At 46.8% G+C, this 23,427-nt stretch overlaps 1 protein-coding gene across 1 annotated transcript in view; it reads right to left on the bottom strand.

Moving 5' to 3' along the window:
* Positions 1–17,623, bottom strand: part of ZFYVE26 (zinc finger FYVE-type containing 26) — a 1,347,068-nt gene extending 1,329,445 nt beyond the window's left edge. The window contains exons 1-2 of the mRNA XM_082275187.1: positions 17,404–17,623; positions 11,591–11,669 (exon numbers count right to left, since the gene is read on the bottom strand). Coding sequence (XP_082131313.1) covers positions 11,591–11,669; positions 17,404–17,591 — 267 coding nt within the window. The 5' untranslated portion in view covers positions 17,592–17,623. The remainder of the gene's footprint in view (positions 1–11,590; positions 11,670–17,403) is intronic.
* Between the last annotated feature and the right edge of the window lie 5,804 nt (positions 17,624–23,427).

The raw sequence follows: 23,427 nt of genomic DNA, 5'->3' as shown, positions 1-23,427 counted from the left end.
AGGGAAACACCTTACTGGAGGGACTGATCGAAACTTGATCTTCTAACTGGACCGTATGACCTCTTGAACCCATGTCTGGTATCCAGCATAGTCACAGGGGCTGGGAACTGGCAAAGACGTCCCCCCCACCCCAGATACGGGTGAGGGGGCAACCTCAGGCCGGAGGTCTTGTCTGCAGGTCTGGAGAAACCGGACTTTTTTTTAGCCAGACCACAGTTGCTTGGACTCGCCTGAGGGAGTCTTGATGGGCTTCGCCTTATTGACTGACCGTGAGGAACGGAAAAAAAAAAAAAAAAAACACTGTGCGGAGGAGGGACCCCGTCTGCGTTGAGGGTCCTTAAAGTTACTCTCCCCCCCCCCCCTGTGAGACCCTTAGGTCACCCAGGGTAGCTCCAAACAGGCGATCTCCTTGAAAAGGTAGATCAGACAAGGCCTTCTTTGAAGTCTGATCCGCAGACCAGCACTTCAGCCAAAGTATGAGCCGAAGGACCACTGCCAAAACAGACAGTCAGCCCAATATGGGAGCAGTGTCCAGCGTGGCATCACAAACAACTTGCAGCCCCTGCACCAGCTGGTCCAGCAGCTCCTCTTAGGGGGAACCAGTTTCCCCACCAGGTCACGGCGTAGTAACTTAGTCAACGTGTGCGTGACAAGGGCAACCGTAAACACCGGTCTCAGTGAAGACCCCCGCCAGAGAGTACATATTGCGGGCCACAGCCTCCGCCTTCCTATCCACCGGATCCTTAAAAGGACACAGACTGGAGGGTCCACCGTAGGTGGCACAATTCACTTCTTTATAAAGGGACTCCTCAAAAGGATAGCATCTAGCAATCCGCTTAGACGCCCCAGGGAAACACTTTGGGCGGTCCCATTCTTTTTTGAGCATGTTGTCAAAATATGAGGAAAAGGAAAAACCTTTGCCGCTCTGGATGACTTGTGAGTGCCAAACGTAACCTGTGCCCCAGTAGCAGCTGCCGCCTCCATTCTTAGGCTCGCACGCCTCGGGGTGTAAGGACCATTCCCCAGGAAACATCTGTTGGACGACTCAAAAAGTCCACCTGCCAGTTCTCTATTCCCGGAATATAAAACTGCTGTCAGGCGTGGCACAAACTTCTCGGCCCAAGACAGGATAAAATCCACCTCTTTCTGGGCTAATTGACTCTTTGAGCCTCCTTGATGGATGAAATAAACCACAGCCGTGTCGGATTGTACCCTGAAAGGGTGACCCCGAAGCCTCCAAGTCACTGGAAGAAAGGATTTCCCTTTCTCCAGATTTCTGGTCAACCACCAATTTAGACTCGGTTGTACTCTTGGTACCAGAGACATGGACCAGTCCAGAGACTGAACTTTACTTTTCTGGTCCAGGTAGACAGAATGTTTATCTGTAAGGTTCTGGCATGGAATGGAGCATATGGAATTGAATGCGGACACCATCTTCCTGAATAACTTCATGAAAAGATGTATGGAAGGATATCTCAGCCTTACCACGGACCGAACCTGATCCTTTGGGTCAGACCTTTCTTTGCCTGTGCTGTATCCACAAGACGACCCAGATATTTGAGACGCTGAACCGGCTGTAATGGTGACTTTACCAAGTTCAGTATCCAACCCAGATGTTCTAGGAACTGCACTGTCTGGTGGACATTTTGGCTTAGAGCCGAAGCCGATTGATCTATTCGTAGATCGTCCAGACATCCTATTATAGATATTCCTCTAAACCTTAGAACAGCCAATACTGGAGCTATGATCTTTGTGAACACTCTTGGAGCTATGGCTAACCCAAAGGGCAGGGCCACAAACTGAAAATGCCGGTTCTCTATTGCAAAGTGTAGGAACCTTTGATGAGCCTGGAATAGGCACATGAAGATATGCATCCTTGATGTTTATTGATGCTAGAAATTCTTCTCCACTACAACTGAACGAATTTACTCCATACGGAAAGTACGAATGTTCAGAAACTGGTTTAAAGCTTTGAAATCCAAAATAGGTCTCACATCCCCGTTTGGTGTAAACCCCTTTGAACTTTGTTCTCTGTAACCTCTATCACTTTTTGAGCCTTCAGCTGGTCTAATGGCAGAAAGAGACCTTAAAAGGTTTGCTGTATGTGTAAATATTTTAAATTGGACTCACCAGTCCTGCCGCAGGATTCTGTTTTGAAACAGGAATTCAATCTTCACCCATAACGTCGAGCTTGGTCTTAGCGACCATCAAGGTCTGGGTGCCCTTGTTTTAGAGGGGGCCACGGCTTTGGACCTGTAGAGAACCCTGCACAGAGCACCTTTGCGGTTTGGTATTCCAAGGGACCAGCGCCTAAAAAGGACAGCATTACATGCAAAACCTTGTATCTGCTTCCTGAGGCTCAGGTACTATCTTTTTAGTCCATTGACAGTTTTGGATGGATCTGATAGCCAACTCCTTAGATTCAGTGATCTTTGATCGGGGTATGTAGCATATCTTCGGTCTTCATTCGAAGAGGAAACACAGGAACACAGGCGGGCACCATCGCCTGACAGGACACCTCTATGCAGAAGTGACCCTGTTGTGTACGACCTTGCGAGACGTTTAACTCGGGGGGCCAATCCCCATCCAGTGGGACTATGTCGCAGTCAACCCAGCATGGAGCCAAGGTCTGCGCGCGCTCGCTGGCCAGCTGGGGTGACCACTGGATCTAAACATCCAGCCCGTCGCCCAGATCGGGCATAGTCACTTGTAGACCTCACAGGAAAAAAAAAATCCGGAGAAAAAAAAAAAGCTAGCTAATAAAAACTATCTACATAAAAAAAAAAAAAAAAAAAAAAAACACAACACTTATATGCCAGGACCAAAGATCCCAGCAAGGAACTAGGTCCTTACTCCTGACTAGGCAGATAAAAACTGCCCTCCTATGCAGGAAGAGAGAGGGTGTACCCTCTGAGACTGCCCATAGGCATAGAAGGAACTTTTTTTCTGCCTTGTGTCCTACTCCTGTAAGGGGGCAGTATAACCCTACTGATATGCATCAGGAACTGCATCCATCAATGAACGATAGAGAAAGTTCAATTTTAGTCTCATCAGACCAGGGCCCCTTCCTCCATACATTTTGGGAGTCTCCCACATGCCTTTCCGCAAACTCAAAACATGCCACTTTGTGTTTTGCTGAAAGTAATGTCTTTCTTCTTGCCACTCTGCCATAAAGCCCAACTCTATGGAGCGTAGGGCTTATTGTCCTCCTGTGTACAGATACACCAATCTCTGCTGTGGAACTCTGCAGCTCCTTCAGGGTTACCTTAGGTCTCTGTGCTGCCTCTCTAATGCCCTCCTCGCTTGGTCCGTGAGTTTTGGTGGGCGGCCGTCTCTTGGCAGGTTTGCTGTTGTGCCATGTTCTTTCCATTTGGTTATAATAGATTTGATGGTGATCCTGGGGATCATCAAAGATTTGGATATTATTTTAAAAGCTAACCCTGACTTACTTCTCAACAACATTGTCCCTTACTTGTTTGGAGAGTTCCTTGGTCTTCATGGCAGTGTTTGGTTATGCCCCGTACACACGTGCAGATTATCTGAAGACTTGTCTTCAGATTTACCTTTTCTATGTAGTGCAAGGGCCTGCCGGATTGCATACACATTGAAAGTGTTTAGGTTTGACCTCATATTATATGGTTTTGGTAAGTCTGCAGACAAAAGTCTTCAGATAATCTGCACGTGTGTACGGGGCATTAGTGGTGCCTCTTGCTTAGGTGTTGCAGCCGCTGGGGCCATTCAAAAAAGGTGTGTATATGCAATGACCGTTCATGTGACACTTAGATTGCACACAGGTGGACATCATTTCACAAATTATGTGACTTCTGATGGTAATTGGTTGCACCAGAGCTTTTTATGGGCTTCATAACAAAGGGGGTGAATACATATGCACATGCTGATTTTCTGTTTTCTAAAAAATAGTTTTATGTATATATTTATCTAATTTCACTTCACCAACTTAGACTATTGTGTTCTGATCCATCACATAAAATTCAGATTAACAAAACATTGAACTTAAGGCTGTAATATAACAAAAAAAAAAAAAAAAAAAAAAAAAAAAAAAAAAAAAAAAAAAAAATCGGTCAAAAGGGGTTAATACTTTTGCAAGGCACTGTATAATATACTGCTGAATTATATTCAGCAGTGTGTTATGAATATCTCTGCACATATGGTATATGGTCTATATAGTTACATAGTTACATAGTAGGCGAGGTTGAATAAAGACAATAGTCCATCCAGTTCAACCTGTGTAGGTGTGTGTGACTGTAATCATCTAACATAGCCCTCAATCTCCTGATCCTTGAGATGTAAGTCTAAGAGTCTTTTGAAAGTCACCATACTACCCGCAGAAACCACCTCTTGTGGTAGACAATTCCACAATCTTGTAGCCCTAACAGTAAAGAACCCCCCACGTTGCCTGAGGTTAAAACGCTTCTCCTCTAATCGCATTGTATGTCCTCGAGTCCTCATGCAATTCCTTCGAATGAACAGCTTTTCTTCTAAGCTGAGATCCCCATTAAGATATTTATAAATTGCTATCATGTCCCCTCTCAGACGTCTTTTCTCCAGGGAAAATAAATCGAGCGATTGCAGCCGCTCTTCATAGGTAAGGTCCTCCAACCCCCTAATCAGTTTAGTTGCCCTTCTCTGGACTTTCTCCAGCTCCAACACATCCCTCCTGAGGACTGGCGACCAGAACTGGACAGAATACTCCAGATGCGGTCGGACCAGAGTTTTATAAAGTGGAAGGATTATAGTCTTATCTCTGGAATACATCCCTTTCTTTATGCATGCTAATATTCTGTTGGCTTTGGAAGCTGCCGCTTGGCATTGCATGCTGTTGCCTAATCTATCATCAACTAAGACTCCCAAATCTTTCTCCATTTTTGATTCCCCCAAGGGTTCCCCTCCTAACGTGTATTGTGTTTTTATGTTTTTGGTCCCCAAGTGCAAAACCTTACACTTCTCCACATTAAACCTCATTTGCCATGTCGTTGCCCACTCCGTAATTTTGTCCAGGTCATTCTGTAGGATATCTGCTTCATGCTGTGCAGTTATTGCCCTGGCCAATTTTGTGTCATCTGCAAAAACTGATAACGAACTACTGATCCCTTCCTCAATGCTGTTTATGAATAAATTGAACAAGGTTGGTCCCAGGACTGAGCCCTGGGGCACCCCGCTTACTACCTCAGACCAGTCTGAGTATGCGCTGTTTATTACTACCCTTTGGACACGGCCTTTTAGCCAATTCCGTATCCAAGAGCAAACCCTGCTGTCGATACCTGCAGACCTTATTTTATAAATTAAGCGCTTGTGGGGAACTGTATCAAACGCCTTAGCGAAATCCAAGTACACCACATCCACTGGTCTCCCCCTATCTAGCTCACAGCTCACTTCCTCGTAGAATGCTAAGAGATTGGTTTGACAAGAACGCCCATTTGTAAACCCGTGCTGGTTACTACTGATGATGTTGTTGTCTTTAGCATACTCTACGATATAGTCCCTTATCATCCCCTCCAAAAGTTTACATATTATTGATGTCAGACTGACAGGCCTATAATTTCCCGGGATATGTCTCTGGCCCTTTTTGAATATCGGAATCACGTTAGCCTTCCTCCAATCCCCTGGTACATCTCCTGTCCTAATACTGTCAGCAAAGATCAGGAACAGTGGTCTAGATATAACCATACTGAGTTCCTTGAGCACTCTCGGATGTACGCCATCCGGGCCTGGTGATTTGTTTGTGTTAAGTTTATCCAGTCTTTCCCTGATTTCCCCCTCTGTTAGCCATGGTGGCAAGTCCTGTTTATTACTACTAACCATACAGTCATGGTCAGTATATCTTTTGAACTCTATTTGTGAATCCTGGCAATGAATCCTGGCAATGGCTAACTATCGGCATTAAAATGCTGTCAATTGTTAGAAATTAAAAAAGGCTTCTGAATTTGTTTTTGTTTATGGTGGTCTGCTTATAATTTTCTAGGTTTGGATTTACAAATTTTTCTTGTTGAGGTGCATGTTTGCAGGAGGGGATTGGGGATCCGACAGGGGGAGGTACTGCAGGGGCCCCTGCCTTAATGAGGATGCGGCTGGTAGCACCGTTACTCGCTCACACAGGAGGGACCTTCCGGTTCACTCCCTGTGTTAGGTGGCGGCGCAATTCGGACACTGAAGGGCTTTGTCCCTTCTGTGGCTGTTTTGATTATTACAGTGCGCATGCACCGCACTGCGAGTTTGGCAATTGTGCATCTGAACGAGTGACGTTCACGCCTGCGATTCGTGGGCATGTACTCTTCGGTCGGGGTACATATTTAAACAGCGGCTCTATAGTGAGTGGGGAGCTTGGCATCCTCAGCTGATCAAACCAGTGGCAGGAACACAGAGCGATTAGCCATATTGACACTGATGGGTGAGGGATCCGCATGGTGGGACAGAACCTGGCAGTATGCCACATTTATATTTATACAGGCATTGTATCCGGCTAGAAACTGCTCATCTAGTCTCAATATTAACAGTCTCCCATTTGGTATCTTCGGTAACATTTAAACATACACTATTGGAACCTCTCAGACTATTATAATCCAACGATTGATGTAATATGCCTATGAAAAGACTACCAACAGCTAAACAAGCGATTCCTGGTCCTGATTTTTTTTTTTTATTTAGTGTAAAAGTGGGTTGCATACTGTGGCTTATAAAAGTTTGATATTATCTGCCCCCCTCGGCCAGGAGGAGCACTGCGACTTGGGCAAAGACCCAGTCGCATGCAACCTTGCGAGGAGTTTACCTTGCATGCCAGCCCCGTCCAGTGGGGTTATGTTGTGGCTGACCCAGCACAAATCTAGCTATCCAGCAGGTCGCCCAGCCGGGCAGTTGATTGTAGATCTCATAGGGGGGAAAAAAAATGACTCCGGTAAGCGTGAAAACAACCGGAAGCGGGGGGGCCGCCTTTCCCGCCACCTATAAAAGGTGATCCCATGGCAAATTCGCCACTGGGATCACTTTTATGGGACAGCCGGCCACCTAACAAAAAAAAAAAAAAAATAAAAAAAAAAGGTACTCAGGGTTATGGCAGCTAGCTACTTATTTTGAGATATCACCCTACCGATCCAGAGAGAGCGATCGAGAGACCAAATCATCCTCCCATCACAGGTGAACTGACAAAGCAGCACTCGCTTTTTCTGCAGTCCGTGGAGTCTGCAGTGACACCTATCCCAAGACTCAGCGATGGGGTCTCCTCTCCCATTCACAGTCAACTAAACTAGTCTCAGCCCCCCCAGGCAGTGCAGGGAATTAAATGGGTAGCCGGCCACAGAGAGGCCGGGTGGGTGGCGGGGGGTCAAGGAGAAGCCCAGCCACCGCAGCTGCCCTGGACCCCCTTACCGATTCCACTGTCAGCCCCCAAGCTGACGTCAATTCCGGTATCAGGGGCATTTACATGAGTATCAAAACTCACGCAAATGCTTAGTATTGGCACCAATACCGGTATCAGTGTAACCCTAGTTTGCAGCATGAGGGAGTGAAGGGGGCACCACTGAACATCGGATGATAAATCATGAATAGATATTTCATTATAATATAGCCCACTCTTCCTCTAGATTTCTAGAACAAAATGGAGCACCACAACATAATACATCCATCAAACTGGACTGGATATTGGTTACATTTTTGATCTGCAACATTAGAGCTGCACTGGTTTGTCTAGGAGTCTTATTCATTTAATACAGCCACATCTTGCACCCTTCATAACTGCAAAATCTGTGGGAATAAATCACAGTTGTAGACCTATACCATCTCTAAGCTGTGGATTCCATCATTGTGTCTACCTTTCCCCTGAGCTGCACTAATAGCGTTGTATTTACCAGTCCAGGAGACTAAACTTTGCAGATTCACATTTTGCAAGCTCGCTGTTTATGTAGTCCATTAAACTAGCCAGTCTGGATTTTTATTTTTGATTCAACTTTAGCATATGCATGATTAAGCTGGTGGTCAGTGCAATGGTCATTCATATATGCATCTGCATAGATGGAAAATATAAGAGTGATTACAATATGTGGGAACCCGTTGGTTGGTTAACAGTGCGTTAAAGTTCAGGGTCTGTGAAACAAGCTTTTAAGGAAAACAAAGGTGTTGCGTTTTAGTCAGCCAGGAGTTGTCACATGGTTTGATTCATGTAGTACTAAAAGAATGGTTGAGCCCAAATCCAATTTTTTTGTTTGATATCAATCTCAACCAGCCAATGAACAGACTGTTCACATGCAACAGTGCATTCAAAATTCAAAAACAGACATTTGTTAAAAACATGCTCCCTAAAGAGCTCACCAAAATGGGTCTCACTAAGATTGATAAACCTGAAAACTAGGGGTGGCGGGGTTCTGTGAAGATTTGTGGTGGAGGAGCTCTGGGCACCCACAATCTAGAGCTGATAGCTTGCCATATCAGCCGCTGTGACACAAAGGCTAGAAGACTTTCAGGACCCCTTGCAGCTTTCCTACGGCAGACTTTACACAGTGTTATCACCCCGCTAGCTGAATCCAATATGGCACCGACCCACAGATAGCGAGCGCCAGCGGGAATGTAGCCAGTTCCGACAAAGAGGCATGGGGAACCTTGCCTAGAGCCTTACAACACTAGTCACAGACACCACATGCATTTGCTGTCCAGATGCCTCTCTAAGTGCAACAGGCTCCAGAGCCAAATGAGACTTCCTGACATTATCAAGCCACAAGCTTAAGAAAAGGTTTACCTCCTGCTCTGAACTAGACTCCCTGGCACTGGGAAACGAGGGCACCCTTAAACACAAGAGCTTGCTGGGGTGAATCATCAGGTAGACACCAGAGTCCTCACACTTGAGACCTCCCATGCAAGTGTGGTTGCAAGACTAGCAGCACTAGAACAGGCACATGCTTCCCAAGTTCAAACGCGAATACAGCTCTGGCTTAAAGTTGACAATGGTGAAAATTGGAGCAGATGGAATGTCTGTATCCTCGCAAACCCTAAAGAGACTAGGGATCCGGATCTCAGGGACACGGTCCAATGGATCCTAAACACTCCGCTGGATAGGGAGATATCAACCCCTATAGAATTAGATAGAGCTTATAGGGTGTCAGGCCCCAGCGATTTGGAAAACCGCTCCATTAAACGGAACGTCCTGTGTCGCAACCATTTTTTTGTATGAAAGCTTCTCCATGAGGGGAGTAGCTAAGAAATCTATTGAGTTGGCAGGGCCTCCATCCCCTTCTACCAGGACTTGTCGAACCACCCTCTTGCCATGAGGAGACAGTTCTGCTCCCTCTTGCAAACCATGCGCACAGCTAACGCTACATACAGTGCAGCTGGGGTTATCTGTTCAAAGTCTGGAAAGACTGCAAAAAGTTCCTTCTTCATTCCTCGGATAAGCTACATGCATTATTCTTCTTTCTAGACGTCGTGGCAGTAGAGGTCCCTGACTGGTTATCTCCTCTATTGGAATCAGAATAGAGAGTACCCTACCATTTTCTCATTTCCCACCAAGGATCTCTAAACACTGAATAGTTCAGGAGCTCTCTGGAAGAAACCCCTAGCTTATCTGGACAAACTTTTGCCCCTGCTGTCCGGCGGACGCTTTTAACATTATGGGGTACTCCGTCCGCATCCATGATTGGATGGTTGCTCACTCTGTCTCAAAAACTCCTCTCTCCCAGGTTTGCTTTGTCCCTATGGATATTGGGCCTGTAGTGTGCATGACCTAGAGACTTTGCTACCTCAATCACAGCTTGAAAAACTCAGGTAATTATAGCAGTTGTCTTTTCCAAACTTTGGGGGCACTGAACGCAGAGGCTCTCTGCCTCAGAGGGGAGAAAAGCAAGATCTTTGGGAATGTCTCTGATGCAGACTGGGTCTACTTTTGGAGTGGGATGGGTGGTTCTTGCTGGAGGGGCTGCCCGATGGATTGGGGGCTCCAGTTGAGGATATTTGGCCCGACTGCATGCTGTTAACAGTTGTGTGAATCCCTGACTGACAAAACTCAGTGTACCTCCTGCCCGTGTCACACTGCTCAGCCGTCCCAGTATAACTATGGTTTAGTCTTCCCGGACTGTCATGCCCCTCATTTTGCTTTGGTAATTACTTCCTTCAGGTTGATGCTGCTGCATAGGGATGGGTCACTATTGCACAGCTGCATATCGAGGCACTCAATTGTGAAAATATTCTTTGTCACATAGTATGGCTTTGTTCTTATGATGTGGTTTAGTATTAGGTTAGTCAGCAGTTCTCTGCTCTGCCCCCTCCTCACTCACTGGATCGCAGGGCTGTGGAGGGGGTGGGAACGGCCCACTGAGACTGAGCCAGGTGCTGGTCCAGGCATGTGGGTGAATCCCGATTCTGGTCAGGATGAAGCCCGAGCCAACTAACGTTCGCAGAGAGCAGACTTCAGACCGCTCTCTGCTGAAAACGGGTCACAGGAGTGCAAAAATGGACTGCACTCCTGTAACCCATAGGAAAAGTACAGCCAAACCAGCTTTGGCTGTACTTCTTTAATGTTTCCCGCCTGCCTCCACAGCTTCTGTTGCTACTGACCACATTTTTTTTGTAGATGTGCAACCTGAGATTTGAGCGACCAATATATTCTAACATCAAGCCTATCCCAGGGTCACCTAAGTATAGGCAATGTCCTGGAATGGAAGAGGTCTTAATATCCCTGAAAAAAGAAGGTCTGAAGGGTTCTGAGAGACCTATGGAGAGAGCAAGCACACGTACCATATTTGCAGCAGACACATTTCAGAGGTACTGACCACCCCAATCTAGGTAATTGCAGATACCCGCAAGCGTCTCACAGCACCTTACTTGGAGGTCCGACGGGGAGAGTATATTACTCTCGTGTATGACTAATTGGATGTCCAAGGACTAGAGGGTGGATGAGGCAGGACGCTTCCCCTTCTTGAAGGGTACTCTGCAGGGCAAACTGTTGATGTTGATGAACATATATACACTCCTAATTCAGACCAAATTTCCTTCCTTTAAAAAAACATCCAACAGAGCTTTCCACATTCGGAGAGGGAGTTCTCCAAGTGACTAAAGTCACCTCTGATATATTTGTACATTGTAAGCATATCCCCTCTCTTAAGCGCTTCTCCAGAGCGAATAACTAATCTATGCAATTGATCCTCATGGATGAGGTCCTCCGTGCCCTTATTAACTCTGTTGCCCTTTGCTGAACTCTAATTCAACAAAACTGTATATTAAAGAGGAGGCCATACTAGTGTTTTGTAAAGGGGTAGAATTGTTGATTTATCTCTTGAACGTAGGTCCTTAACGAATGAGATAGCAGATTCTCTGCCACTGATTCAATAAACAAGGCTGCATTCTGATGAGGTCACGCTTCATGAAATAATTTATTTGGCACATACACCAAAATTCTGAAAGTCCTGCCTAAGATCCACCCCTCTGCCGCATTTCTCCCACAAGGGCTTAGTCGTAGAGATCTCTGACCCACACAACAGTTACGGAAACACTTTTCCCATTATTTTGAATCCACAATACAAAAAAAAAAAAAAAAACCTTCATCAATAATGTTAATCAGTAAACAAAATCTATGGAAAAAAATACTTACACTTGACCTTACAAGCCAACTTTCCAGTGCATTAAGCCAGAACCAGGCCACCTGCTGAGAAGTGTGGCTTTCAATGCATCTGCAAGAAAAAAAAATGGAAAATTAAATTCTACAAAGCATTTATCATTTATTAATTGCAGATATATTAAAAAGGTCAGTACACTTGACTTTAGGTCAGGTCACCCATCATTGTAATGAACCAATAGTGAAATTTGAGGTAAAAGCAGGCCTTGCTTCAGAAGATGAAGCTTAAAAGGTGCCATTACACACTAGGAGCTTCAAGAAACACCAGAAAAACTTCAGAACAAAAACACTCATATTGAGCCTTTTTGCTTTTACTGCTTTCTGTGCCAGAGTTTAGCAACAACTAGCTGGTTGTTAAGGAGCGGCCGCCACGTTCTTAACCGATGACTCGCCAGCTGTTAGCAGGATTCCCCTCAAAGTAAAAAAAAAAAAAAAAAAAAGTAGGGGGGTGGTAGATCAGGGGGCCTCCTTGTTAAAGGAGGCTTCCAGATTCCAGTAAGTCACCCCCTGCACCCCCAGAACCACCACCAGCCCAGGGTCATGGGGAAGAGGCCCCTGTCCTCATCAAGGTGCTTTGACAAGATGGATAAGGTGTTGAGGGCATTTGGCCTGGTATTGCTCAGGGGGCAGGCGCTCGCTCATCCCATCCATCCCTGGCCTGCCAGGCTGCATGCTCAGATAAGGGACTGGTAAGGATTGGTGGGGCTCACACTCTCTCAATGTTTTATAGCCAGCAATTCTTGTGCACATCTAGCTATCAGCCGGTAACTCCGCTGACAACTGATGAGTCATCCGCTGTTAGGGATGAGGCAGTTGGCTTGTTAGTCCGCTCCTCAACAACCAGCTATTCACTGGTTGTGAAGGACGCCGGCAGCCTCCAGTTTTGAAAAAGAAATAAAAAAAATACTGGATACAGGCACTTTGCACCGGTTAAGAGAGTTTAGGAGCGGCCAGCGTTTTACCTGACAAAACGCAGCTGCTCCAAAACGCACTGGCAGTGGCGTTTTTTTTCTGCCACAAAATGCTGCTGAAAGCCTGTGTGCATGAGCACATAGTACCCCCAGGAAGACGTCATCTGTGACGAAACGCGTGGGGGCTGTCGTGCTGATGTTGCCACGCAACAACCCGGAAGGACGGGCGACGGTGTTTTCTTTTGCCGGCTGTTTGTGATAGCGCTTTTTATCTTCTCAAATGTGAGTTTACTTATATACTTTACAATAAACAGTGGTTTTTACAATATCACGCTATGGAGGCTGTTTTGTGTTCCGCATGGTAATCCTTGAGGACATCGTTGTGGGCATACAACGCTTGAGGGCGATATACATACATACATACATACATACATACATACAGACCTTTCCAGCAATTGTTCCAGGTCCACCTATCCGATAGCCTTGACTAAGATTGATGTTATCAGGCTCTTTGTCTTATGATCTCTGGTAAGCGCATGATTGGGTCTTTGCGTACTAAGCACCGTGAAAGAATATTCTACATCTTATCGGTGGAGGACATTCGTTATTCATTTCACTTCTCTTCTACGCAGAGATTTGGGACTTTTATATTGCGTTGTATTTTTTGCACATTTTTTCTAGAGTATTTTTTCAATCTTCACTATATTTGGGATTAATTGTGTCACAATATTATTTGTACTCAATATTTATTGTCACTAACAATATATTTTTTTCAGTGTTTTTCATTCATATACACTGTTTCAATTTAGCGCAGCTTTATTTTTATTTACATAGGATAGCATGCAGAGAAGTTCAGTGGTAGTAAAAAAAATATAGGACTGATGCTCCTAAGAGTAGCGTCAAAAACACCCAGTATGCATGAGCCCCAAATGTGTATACCAGACTGCACTGTGTAGAAGGGGAAGACAAAGAGTGTTCACTGTGCCCTCCACCTGTGACAGGTGTCTAACACATGCTGGAATAGAGAGACCAATCTTTCGAATACAGATGCTGACAATTGATGGCATCCACCTGCCAAACTCCCATACCTGGTGTGTGCACGGCGGCCTGGGCTAGAATGTAAAATTCCAGCCAGTTCGGAATATGGTAGCCCTGGAATATATGCCACACTTCTGAATACTGGTAGGACTCTGAAGTCTAAATCCAGCATTGGAGAGACAGACAAATCTTTTTTGCTCCAGTATATAGATCAGGAGACACGCCTCCTAGGTGATCTTGTCCCTTGCCCTAAAAGGGCATCCATGACTACTCCCCGGCCTCTCAGGCTGACATCTGTCATTAACCACATCCCGCCCGCCCTATAGCAGATTGACGGCGGGAATGTGGTTGTATTATCCTGACCGGACGTCATGACGGCGGCAGGATAATACGCTCTGGGCGCCCCCCGGGGGAGCGCAGAGAAGTGATTGGTGATGCGAGGTGTCAGTCTGACTCCCTGCATCTCCGATCTCGGTAAAGAGCCTACTGACGTAGGCTCCTTACCATGTGACCAGCCGTGTCCAATCACGGCTGGTCACATAGTAAACAGGAAGAGCCGTTGATCGGCTTTCCTCAGTACGTGCCTGACAGGCACGAGTAAAGGAGCGCTGATCGGCGGATCCCCTTACAGGGGGGGGGGGGTCGGCACTGGTAATCAGATCATTGATTACCAGTGCAGACCCTCGGGGGGGCACTAGAACCACCAGGGATGCCCACCCATGACCCCAGGGATGCCCACTATGGCCACCAGGGATGGCAATCAGGGCTCAGGGAGCCCCCCATTGCCCTCCCCATAAGTGCTGCCCACCAGTGCTCTCCCCATCTATCAGTGTCACCCACCAGTGCCCATTATTGCCCACCAGTGCCGCCTATCAGTGCTGCCGAACAGTGCCGCCTATAAGTGCAGGAAAAAAAAAAAAAAAAAAAAAAAAAAAAAAAAAAAAAAAACTTATTTACAAAATTGTATAACAAACAAAAAAACTTTTTTTTTCAAACTTTTCGTTTTTTTTTTTTTTTTTTTATTTGTTTAGCAAAAAGGAAAAAACCTTGCAGTGATCAAATACCACCAAAAGAAAGCTCTATTTGTGGGGGGAAATTACATAACTTTGGCTTAGGTACAGTGTTGCATGACCGCGCAATTGTCATTCAAAATGCAACAGCGCTAAAAGGGGAAAATTGGCCTGGGCAGGAAGGGGGTGAAAGTGCCCGGTATTGAAGTGGTTAAAAAAAAAATTCTAAACCGATGGAAGGAAAGATTACCCTTGACTCTAGATCTGGATTTCTGAAGCATCGGCCCATAACAACCCAGTCCTGGCTGTAAGGTCAGAAATGGGGATTTGTCCAACATTGTCCAGACAGTTTAACCACTTCTTGCCCAGCCACTGTAGAAAAAAAGCCAGGCGGGAGCTTTCTAGAATCTCAAGGGTATATTAAAATGACCTCCCTAATCCTGACACTGGCCCTGTACCGTGTGAACGCTGTGACCAATCACAGTTGTAAACACAGAGGCTGCATGTTTGTAGCACGTGACCAGTTTCCGGTCACCCACAGATCACATCCCACACCGAACAGTACAGGGTCACTGTACTGACTTCTTACTGCCTTGCTGTATGGTGATCACCGCCAGCCATCCGCCAGCCACCACAGCAGTCCAAGATCACCAGACCAGTACAGCCTCCATCAGTGTCCCAATTTACCACCATACCAGTCCCTCCTCTTTTACATGTGCAGTGCTCTCTAAAAAGCGACCTGTGTTCAGATAAACTGTCAAACACTTCTTGAAGAGCGATCACTCGTGCCTCCTCACTGCCTGCCTTAAACCCTTGAACCCCACACAAGTGCCCCCATTCACTTGAGTGGGTTGCAAATCGGCAGGAACATAGGGGGTATTATTCTTGCCTCGTCTGTAAAGCAAAGTGTGATAACCACGACATATGTACACCCACCCCCCCCCCCCCCCAGCTGTTTCTCTACAGCTAAAGGGGTAGCAGTTGGAGGAGGTGAAACCACAACGTTACGCAACTGTAATGTTTTACCACCCCTCAACCTTATGTGTGAGCGGGCCCTAATAATGCAGCCAGTCACACTGCCTTCAATCACCATCACACCAGTCACAGTATTGCCAGAGCAGTGTAGCTACAAACAGTGTTCCTGACTGCTGAAACACCAGACCAGTGAAACCAGCAACAGTTTTCCTGGTAATCACCAGACCAGCGCAAGACAGCAAAGGTATCACTAATCACCACCACTCTATCGCAGCTGCCTGTAAAAAATGTCACTGGTCCCCCCCCAAAAAATGTCAGTTAGGGGGTCCGATCTGTCCACCGCAATCCCAAAAAAAAAAAAAAAAAAAAAAAAAAAAACGCTGATCGCGGCCATTACTAGTAAAAAAATTTAAAAAAATGACAAATCCTTCCCCTAGTTTGTAGACGCGATAACTTTTGCACAAACCAATCAAAATACGTTTGAGATTTTTTTATTTTACCAAAAGTATGTAGCAGAATTAAAATTGGCCTAAAATTATGAAAATAGTTTGATTTTTATATATATTTTTTTTTGGGGGGGGGGGGTTTCTATAGCAGAAAGTGAAAATATTTTTTCCAGAATTGTCATTTTTTTGTTTATAGCTCAAAAAAAAAAAAAAAAAAAAAAAAAAAAAAAAATCACACAGGTGATCAAATACCACTAAAAGAAAGCTCTATTTGTGGGAAAATGACATCAATTTTATTTGGGTACAGCGTCGCATTAGTACGCAATTGTCCATTAACCGCTTGCTGACCACCGCAAGTACATATACTGCGGCGGTCAGCCCCAGCCAAGCAAAGTGACGTACCGGTACATCACTAGCCTGCGAGCCAATAGGGGGCAAGCGCGCGCTCCCGCCCCCTCACTTTGATCCCCGCGCGTGTGACCGGCAGACCCGATGTCCGCCGGTCATTTGCGATCGTTGGTTACAGAGGGAGAAAGGCAGGCGGCTGATGTAAACACAGCCGCCTATCATTCTCCCCTGTGTAACAGCACAGATCATACGGTCCTGCTATGTAGGATCGTAGATCTCTGCTGTTACACACACAGCCACATCCCTGCACAGTTAGAAACACACCCCTAGGACACACTTATCCCCTCCTTCTCCAATAAATGTTAACCCCTTCCCTGCCAGTGTCATTTTTACAGCAACAGTGCATATGTATAGCACTGATTACTGTAGTAATGTCACTGGTACCCCCAAAAGTGTCAAAAATGTCAGTCAAGGGTCCGATCTGTCCGCCGCAATGTCGCAGTACCGCAAAAAAAAAAAAAAAACACAAAAGAATGACAAAAATCTTTCCCGTAGTTAGTAAGCGCAATAACTTTTGCGCAAACCAATCAAAATACACTTTTTGCGTTTTTTTTTTTTTTACCAAACATATGTAGTAGAAAACAAATTGGCCTCTAAATGTTAAAAAATTTTGATTTTTACATTTTTTTTTTTTTGGGGAATTTCATATAAAAAAAAAATGTGAAAAATATTGTTATTTTTGCAAAATTGTCGCTCTTTCTTTATAGCGCATGATCAAAAAAAAAAAAACACACCATCGCACAGGTGATGAAATACCACCAAAAGAAAGCTCTGTTTGTGGGGAAAAAAGGACGTCAAATTCGTTTAGGTACAGCGTCGCACAACCGCGCAATTGTCCATTAAAGTCACGCAGTGCCGAATCGCAGAATAGGCCCTGGTCAGGAAGGGGGTAAAATCTTCCAGGGCTTTTTGTATTGGAATATTAATATACCATGGTCATCAGTGCCCAGCCTTATGTAATCAGACAGTGCCAATCAAATCAGTGACCCCTCCATACTCACTGCAGCAACTGCGGAGCTGTCACAAGACTTCTTACTACATCCTCTATCTCTCCCGCTTTAGGACTCCTATGTAAAGCAGGCAGGCAGGCCCTTGCAAGCTCCCAGTGTCCTCTCCGAAGACATAGGCAGAGGATCTTGCACATAGACTTCATAGAAGCTACTTCTTCCTCCCCGAACGAGTGCGCCATACTTCACACAGCGATGTTACTCCGGTACCTCCGCCTCCGACATGAGTCTACAACATCGTGCTCTTCCTTAACACGGCTCTTCCTTAACATCTCATGTGACTAGCTTTTCTAAGATGTACGAGGTCATGTGACAGAGAGGAACTCCTAGTCACGTGACAGTTAGCAGTGTACAGCGGCTGCTCAGTGTACAATAGTTTATATACAGCCTATGGAGGACGGCATAGGTCGCGTTTAGGAAAGCTGTCAGAAAACAGCAGTGGGTATTGAAATTGTAACCAGTAGAGAAACTGCGGCTCATCGGCGTCCTACTTTATCTCTGACATTGTTAAACTGCAATATGTTATGGGATCTTTATAGAAGGGCTCAAAAAGTTACTGAGAATTCCCTGGGCGATGTTCAATATTCATAAAGCAGATTCGTATAATTATAACCACTTCTGGACCGGAAGATTTGTCCCCTTAAAGCGGTATTATCCCGCTTTTTGATACTTTTACTTACAGGTAAGCCTATAATAAGGCTTACCTGTAGGTACAATTAATATCTCCTAAACCGGCACGGTTTAGGAGATATTTGCAGTGCATGCAGCCGCTCACGCGAGCAGCGTATGCGCTCTGAAGGTCCAAGGGGACCTTCAGTTTTCCTTGCCGGTGTCGTGTCGAAAAATGCCCTCCGTCGGATAATGCCCGGGTCGGACTGCGCATGCTCTGTAACTGACGTCACTCCAGCTGATTTTACCGATCTGCTGGGGTTGGCGCGTGCGCAGTCCGTCGGGGGCACAATCCGATGAGAGACAGAGCGGGGAAGAATCTAATGTCAGATTTTGACTCGCTCTGTAGCACGTGCGCAGTCCGTAGGGGGCATTTCTCGACGAGAGACAGAGCGGGGAAGAATCTAATGTCAGATTCTATCTCGCTCTGTACGATCAGTACTCATATGAGATTATAACTCGCTCTGTACGATCATTACACATATGGGACACATTAAAGGGGCACCCTGAAATACTACGATCAGTACTCATATGGGACACATTAAAGGGGCACCCTGAAATACTACGATCAGTACTCATATGGGACACATTAAAGGGGCACCCTGAAATACTACGATCAGTACTCATATGGGACACATTAAAGGGGCACCCTGAAATACTACGATCAGTACTCATATGGGACACATTAAAGGGGCACTCTGAAATACTATGATCAGTACTCATATGGGACACATTAAAGGGGCACTCTGAAATACTACGATCAGTACTCATATGGGACACATTAAAGGGGCACTCTGAAATACTAAAGGGGCACTCTGGAATACTAAAGGGGCACGCCGACTGCAATAATAAAAGGGCACTCTGGAATACTAAAGGGGCACGCCGACTGCAATAATAAAGGGGCACTCTGAATGCAATAATAAAGGGGCACTCTGACCGTGGGTCATAAAGGAGCTATGTGACTGGGACACATAACGGGGCACTCTGATAGGGACACTGATGTAAAGGAGGACTCTAACAGGGACACTGGATGTAAAGGGGGACTCTGACGGGGACACTGATGTAAAGGGGAACTGACGGGGACACTGATGTAAAGGGGGACTCTGACTGGGACACTGATATAAAGGGGGACTCTGATAGGGAAGCACTAGATGTAAAGGAGCACTCTAATGGGGACACGGATGTAAAGGAGGACTCTGACAGGGACACACTGGATGTAAAGGAGGACTCTGACAGGGACACACTGGATGTAAAGGGGGACTCTGACGGGGACACTGATGTAAAGAGGAACTCTGGTGGGTCACTGATGTAAAGGGAGACTCTGGGACACTGATATAAAGGGGGACTCTGATAGGGAAGCACTGGATGTAAAGGAGCACTCTAATGGGGACACGGATGTAAAGGAGGACTCTGACAGGGACACACTGGATGTAAAGGAGGACTCTGACGGAGGCACAGACACAGGCCAAATTACGGCGGGGGGACATGAACTGCATGACGGCGGGGACACAGGGTGGATGACGGCAGGGACACAGGGTGGATGACGGCAGGGACAGGGGCTGAATGACGGCGGGGACAGAGGCTGAATGACAGGGGGAAACAGGCTGCATGATGAGGTACACACTGATGAGGCACAAATGAGGAGGCACTCATTGGCATGATTTAGGCACAGATGGGCATGAGACACAGATGGGCATAAATAGGGCAGAGATGGGCATGGATGAGGCAGAGATGGGCATGGATAAGGTAGGGGCGGTGCCCATCGGTGTGTACAGCGTGCGAGGAGAGAGCTAAACCAGACATGCAGCGTTCTGTTGACAAATGATCGCTCTGTCATTGGATGGAGCGATCACATGGTAAATGGCCCCTGTCGTTGGCCCTTTAACACAATCCGTGGGAAGCACGATTCGGATGTCTCTGTACGCCCGCCCAGAATAGGCCGACCACGCTGTAGCCATCATTGGGCTATGCCCTGGTCGACAAGTAGTTAATCCCCATAGTCTTAGCTATCCGATATTACCCGTAAAGCGGGGCTTTGCATTACTTATGTTCTGCAATATTTGGCCAAACTCAATCACCATGCCAGTCTCTGTGAAAATTAGGCGTTGCCCCCAAAAAATGTGTGTGGCTACTGGAGGTCCTCTAGTATAAGTTTGCCAAGTATGGTGCCCTGAACCCCCGTGGTTTGGGCTCTACATTTATAGTAGCTTGGCCTGCTATGTTAATCTATTGCAGAGTCTTAGTCCGGAGTCTTAGCACCGTGGTTCGGCTACCACAGGGCCCTACATTTAAGCTAGCCTGGCCCATTATGTTAATCTATGGTGCAGCCGCGATCGGGAATTTGAGGGGCCACAGATCGGGCCCCAAATTAGTCCAGAGGCCCAGAGGTAGGGAAGGTCTTCCTTTACCACCTCTACATTTTTTAGGTCGCTAGCCTGAAGTTTTATGGTCAGCTTTTTAGGGGGCCCCTTGGGAGTGTGTGGCCCTCGGGCACTAATGCGGAGTGGGGATTGGTGAGTACTGCAGGAATCTCTGGACTCTTAGCTATTTAACAATATTTGCAGAGCCTGGCTCTGCAGTTCCTATGTCCTGCGGTGGTTGGGCAAATTCCACCCCCATGAAGGTCCTCATGAAAATTAAGCATTGGCCCCAAAAAAATGTTGTGGCCCTTGGGGGTCCTCTAGTAACCCTATACCAAGTTTGGTGCCCCTGGGCAACATCGTTCCGCTACCGTGGGGCCCTAGATTCAGGCTAGTTTGGCCTAGCCTATGGTAATATATGGCGCAGTAGGGAATTTTGGAGGGGCCACAGCGTGGGCCCCAAACATGTTCAGGGAACCTGGACTCTTTCAGGGCCTGGGCTGTGGCCCCTCAAATTCCCACCCCCATCAGAGTCATGGATTAACATAGCGGGCCAATGTACCATAAAGTTAGTGCCCTGTGGTACCCAAATCACGGGGGGATATGGTCACCAAACTTGGTACAGGGATACTAGCTGACCCCCAGGGTCACACACATTTTTTTGTGGACGATGCCTAATTTTCACGAGGACTGGCATGGGCGTCAAATTTGCACAAATACTGTAGAACATAGGTACCAGTGAGCCCTGCTCCGCAGGTAACATTGGATAGCTAAGAATATTGAGATTAATATGGTTTCCAGCAGTCCCTTCTCCACGGTACTGCCCCAGGGCCACACACTCCCAAGAGGCCCCTGAAAAAGTTGACCAGAAAATTTCAGGCTAGCTACTCCAACATTTTCAGAGTGGTAAAGGAAGATCTCCCCTACCACTGTGCCAAATATGGTCCCCTGGACTTGTTTGGTGCCCGAGCTGGGGCCCTGCAACTGTGCCCACTCGAAGATTGCCATACAGCACCAAGCTGACCTAAATTATGGGCCTAGTGGTACCTGAACCCTGGTGGCTAGGGGCCTCAAACGTGGCAGGGGCCACATGCTTTTTTCAGGACCAATGCTTAATTGTTACAGGGACCTGCATAGGGGTCGATTTGGCTAACCACTATGGAATACAGGAACTGCAGAGCAGCGCTATACAGATACTGCTGAATAGCTAAGAGTCCAGCTAAGAGTCCAGGGATTCCTGCGATATCCAGCACTCCCCGCTGCATGGTACGGGCCGAGGGCCGCAAACTCTCAAGTGGCCCTGGAAATAGTTGACCAGTACATTTTGGGCTAGCGACTCCAAAATGCTTGGTAAAGGGAGCCCTCCCCTACCTCCGTGCAAAATATGGCCCCCCAGACTAATTTGGGGCCCAAGCTATTTCCAGGGCCACTTGAGAGTTTGCGGCCCTCGGCCCGTACCATGCAGCGGGGAGTGCTGGATATCGCAGGAATCCCTGGACTCTTAGCTATTCAGCAGTATCTGTATAGCGCTGCTCTGCAGTTCCTGTATTCCATAGTGGTTAGCCAAATCGACCCCTATGCAGGTCCCTGTAACAATTAAGCATTGGTCCTGAAAAAAGCATGTGGCCCCTGCCACGTTTGAGGCCCCTAGCCACCAGGGTTCAGGTACCACTAGGCCCATAATTTAGGTCAGCTTGGTGCTGTATGGCAATCTTCGAGTGGGCACAGTTGCAGGGCCCCAGCTCGGGCACCAAACAAGTCCAGGGGACCATATTTGGCACAGTGGTAGGGGAGATCTTCCTTTACCACTCTGAAAATGTTGGAGTAGCTAGCCTGAAATTTTCTGGTCAACTTTTTCAGGGGCCTCTTGGGAGTGTGTGGCCCTGGGGCAGTACCGTGGAGAAGGGACTGCTGGAAACCATATTAATCTCAATATTCTTAGCTATCCAATGTTACCTGCGGAGCAGGGCTCACTGGTACCTATGTTCTACAGTATTTGTGCAAATTTGACGCCCATGCCAGTCCTCGTGAAAATTAGGCATCGTCCACAAAAAAATGTGTGTGACCCTGGGGGTCAGCTAGTATCCCTGTACCAAGTTTGGTGACCATATCCCCCCGTGATTTGGGTACCACAGGGCACTAAATTTATGGTACATTGGCCCGCTATGTTAATCCATGACTCTGATGGGGGTGGGAATTTGAGGGGCCACAGCCCAGGCCCTGAAAGAGTCCAGGTTCCCTGAACATGTTTGGGGCCCACGCTGTGGCCCCTCCAAAATTCCCTACTGCGCCATATATTACCATAGGCTAGGCCAAACTAACCTAAATCTAGGGCCCCACGGTAGCGGAACGATGTTGCCCAGGGGCACCAAACTTGGTATAGGGTTACTAGAGGACCCCCAGGGGCCACAACATTTTTTTGGGGCCAATGCTTAATTTTCATGAGGACCTTCATGGGGGTGGAATTTGCCCAACCACCGCAGGACATAGGAACTGCAGAGCCAGGCTCTGCAAATATTGTTAAATAGCTAAGAGTCCAAAGATTCCTGCAGTACTCACCAATCCCCACTCCGCATTAGTGCCCGAGGGCCACACACTCCCAAGGGGCCCCCTAAAAAGCTGACCATAAAACTTCAGGCTAGCGACCTAAAAAATGTAGAGGTGGTAAAGGAAGACCTTCCCTACCTCTGGGCCTCTGGACTAATTTGGGGCCCGATCTGTGGCCCCTCAAATTCCCGATCGCGGCTGCACCATAGATTAACATAATGGGCCAGGCTAGCTTAAATGTAGGGCCCTGTGGTAGCCGAACCACGGTGCTAAGACTCCGGACTAAGACTCTGCAATAGATTAACATAGCAGGCCAAGCTACTATAAATGTAGAGCCCAAACCACGGGGGTTCAGGGCACCATACTTGGCAAACTTATACTAGAGGACCTCCAGTAGCCACACACATTTTTTGGGGGCAACGCCTAATTTTCACAGAGACTG

The sequence above is a fragment of the Pelophylax lessonae genome (assembly GCF_965119305.1).
Source record: "Pelophylax lessonae genome assembly, chromosome: 13".
Classification (NCBI taxonomy): Eukaryota; Metazoa; Chordata; class Amphibia; order Anura; family Ranidae; genus Pelophylax; species Pelophylax lessonae.
Note: the sequence above shows the minus strand (reverse complement) of the source record. Positions and strands in the feature narration are given on the sequence as shown.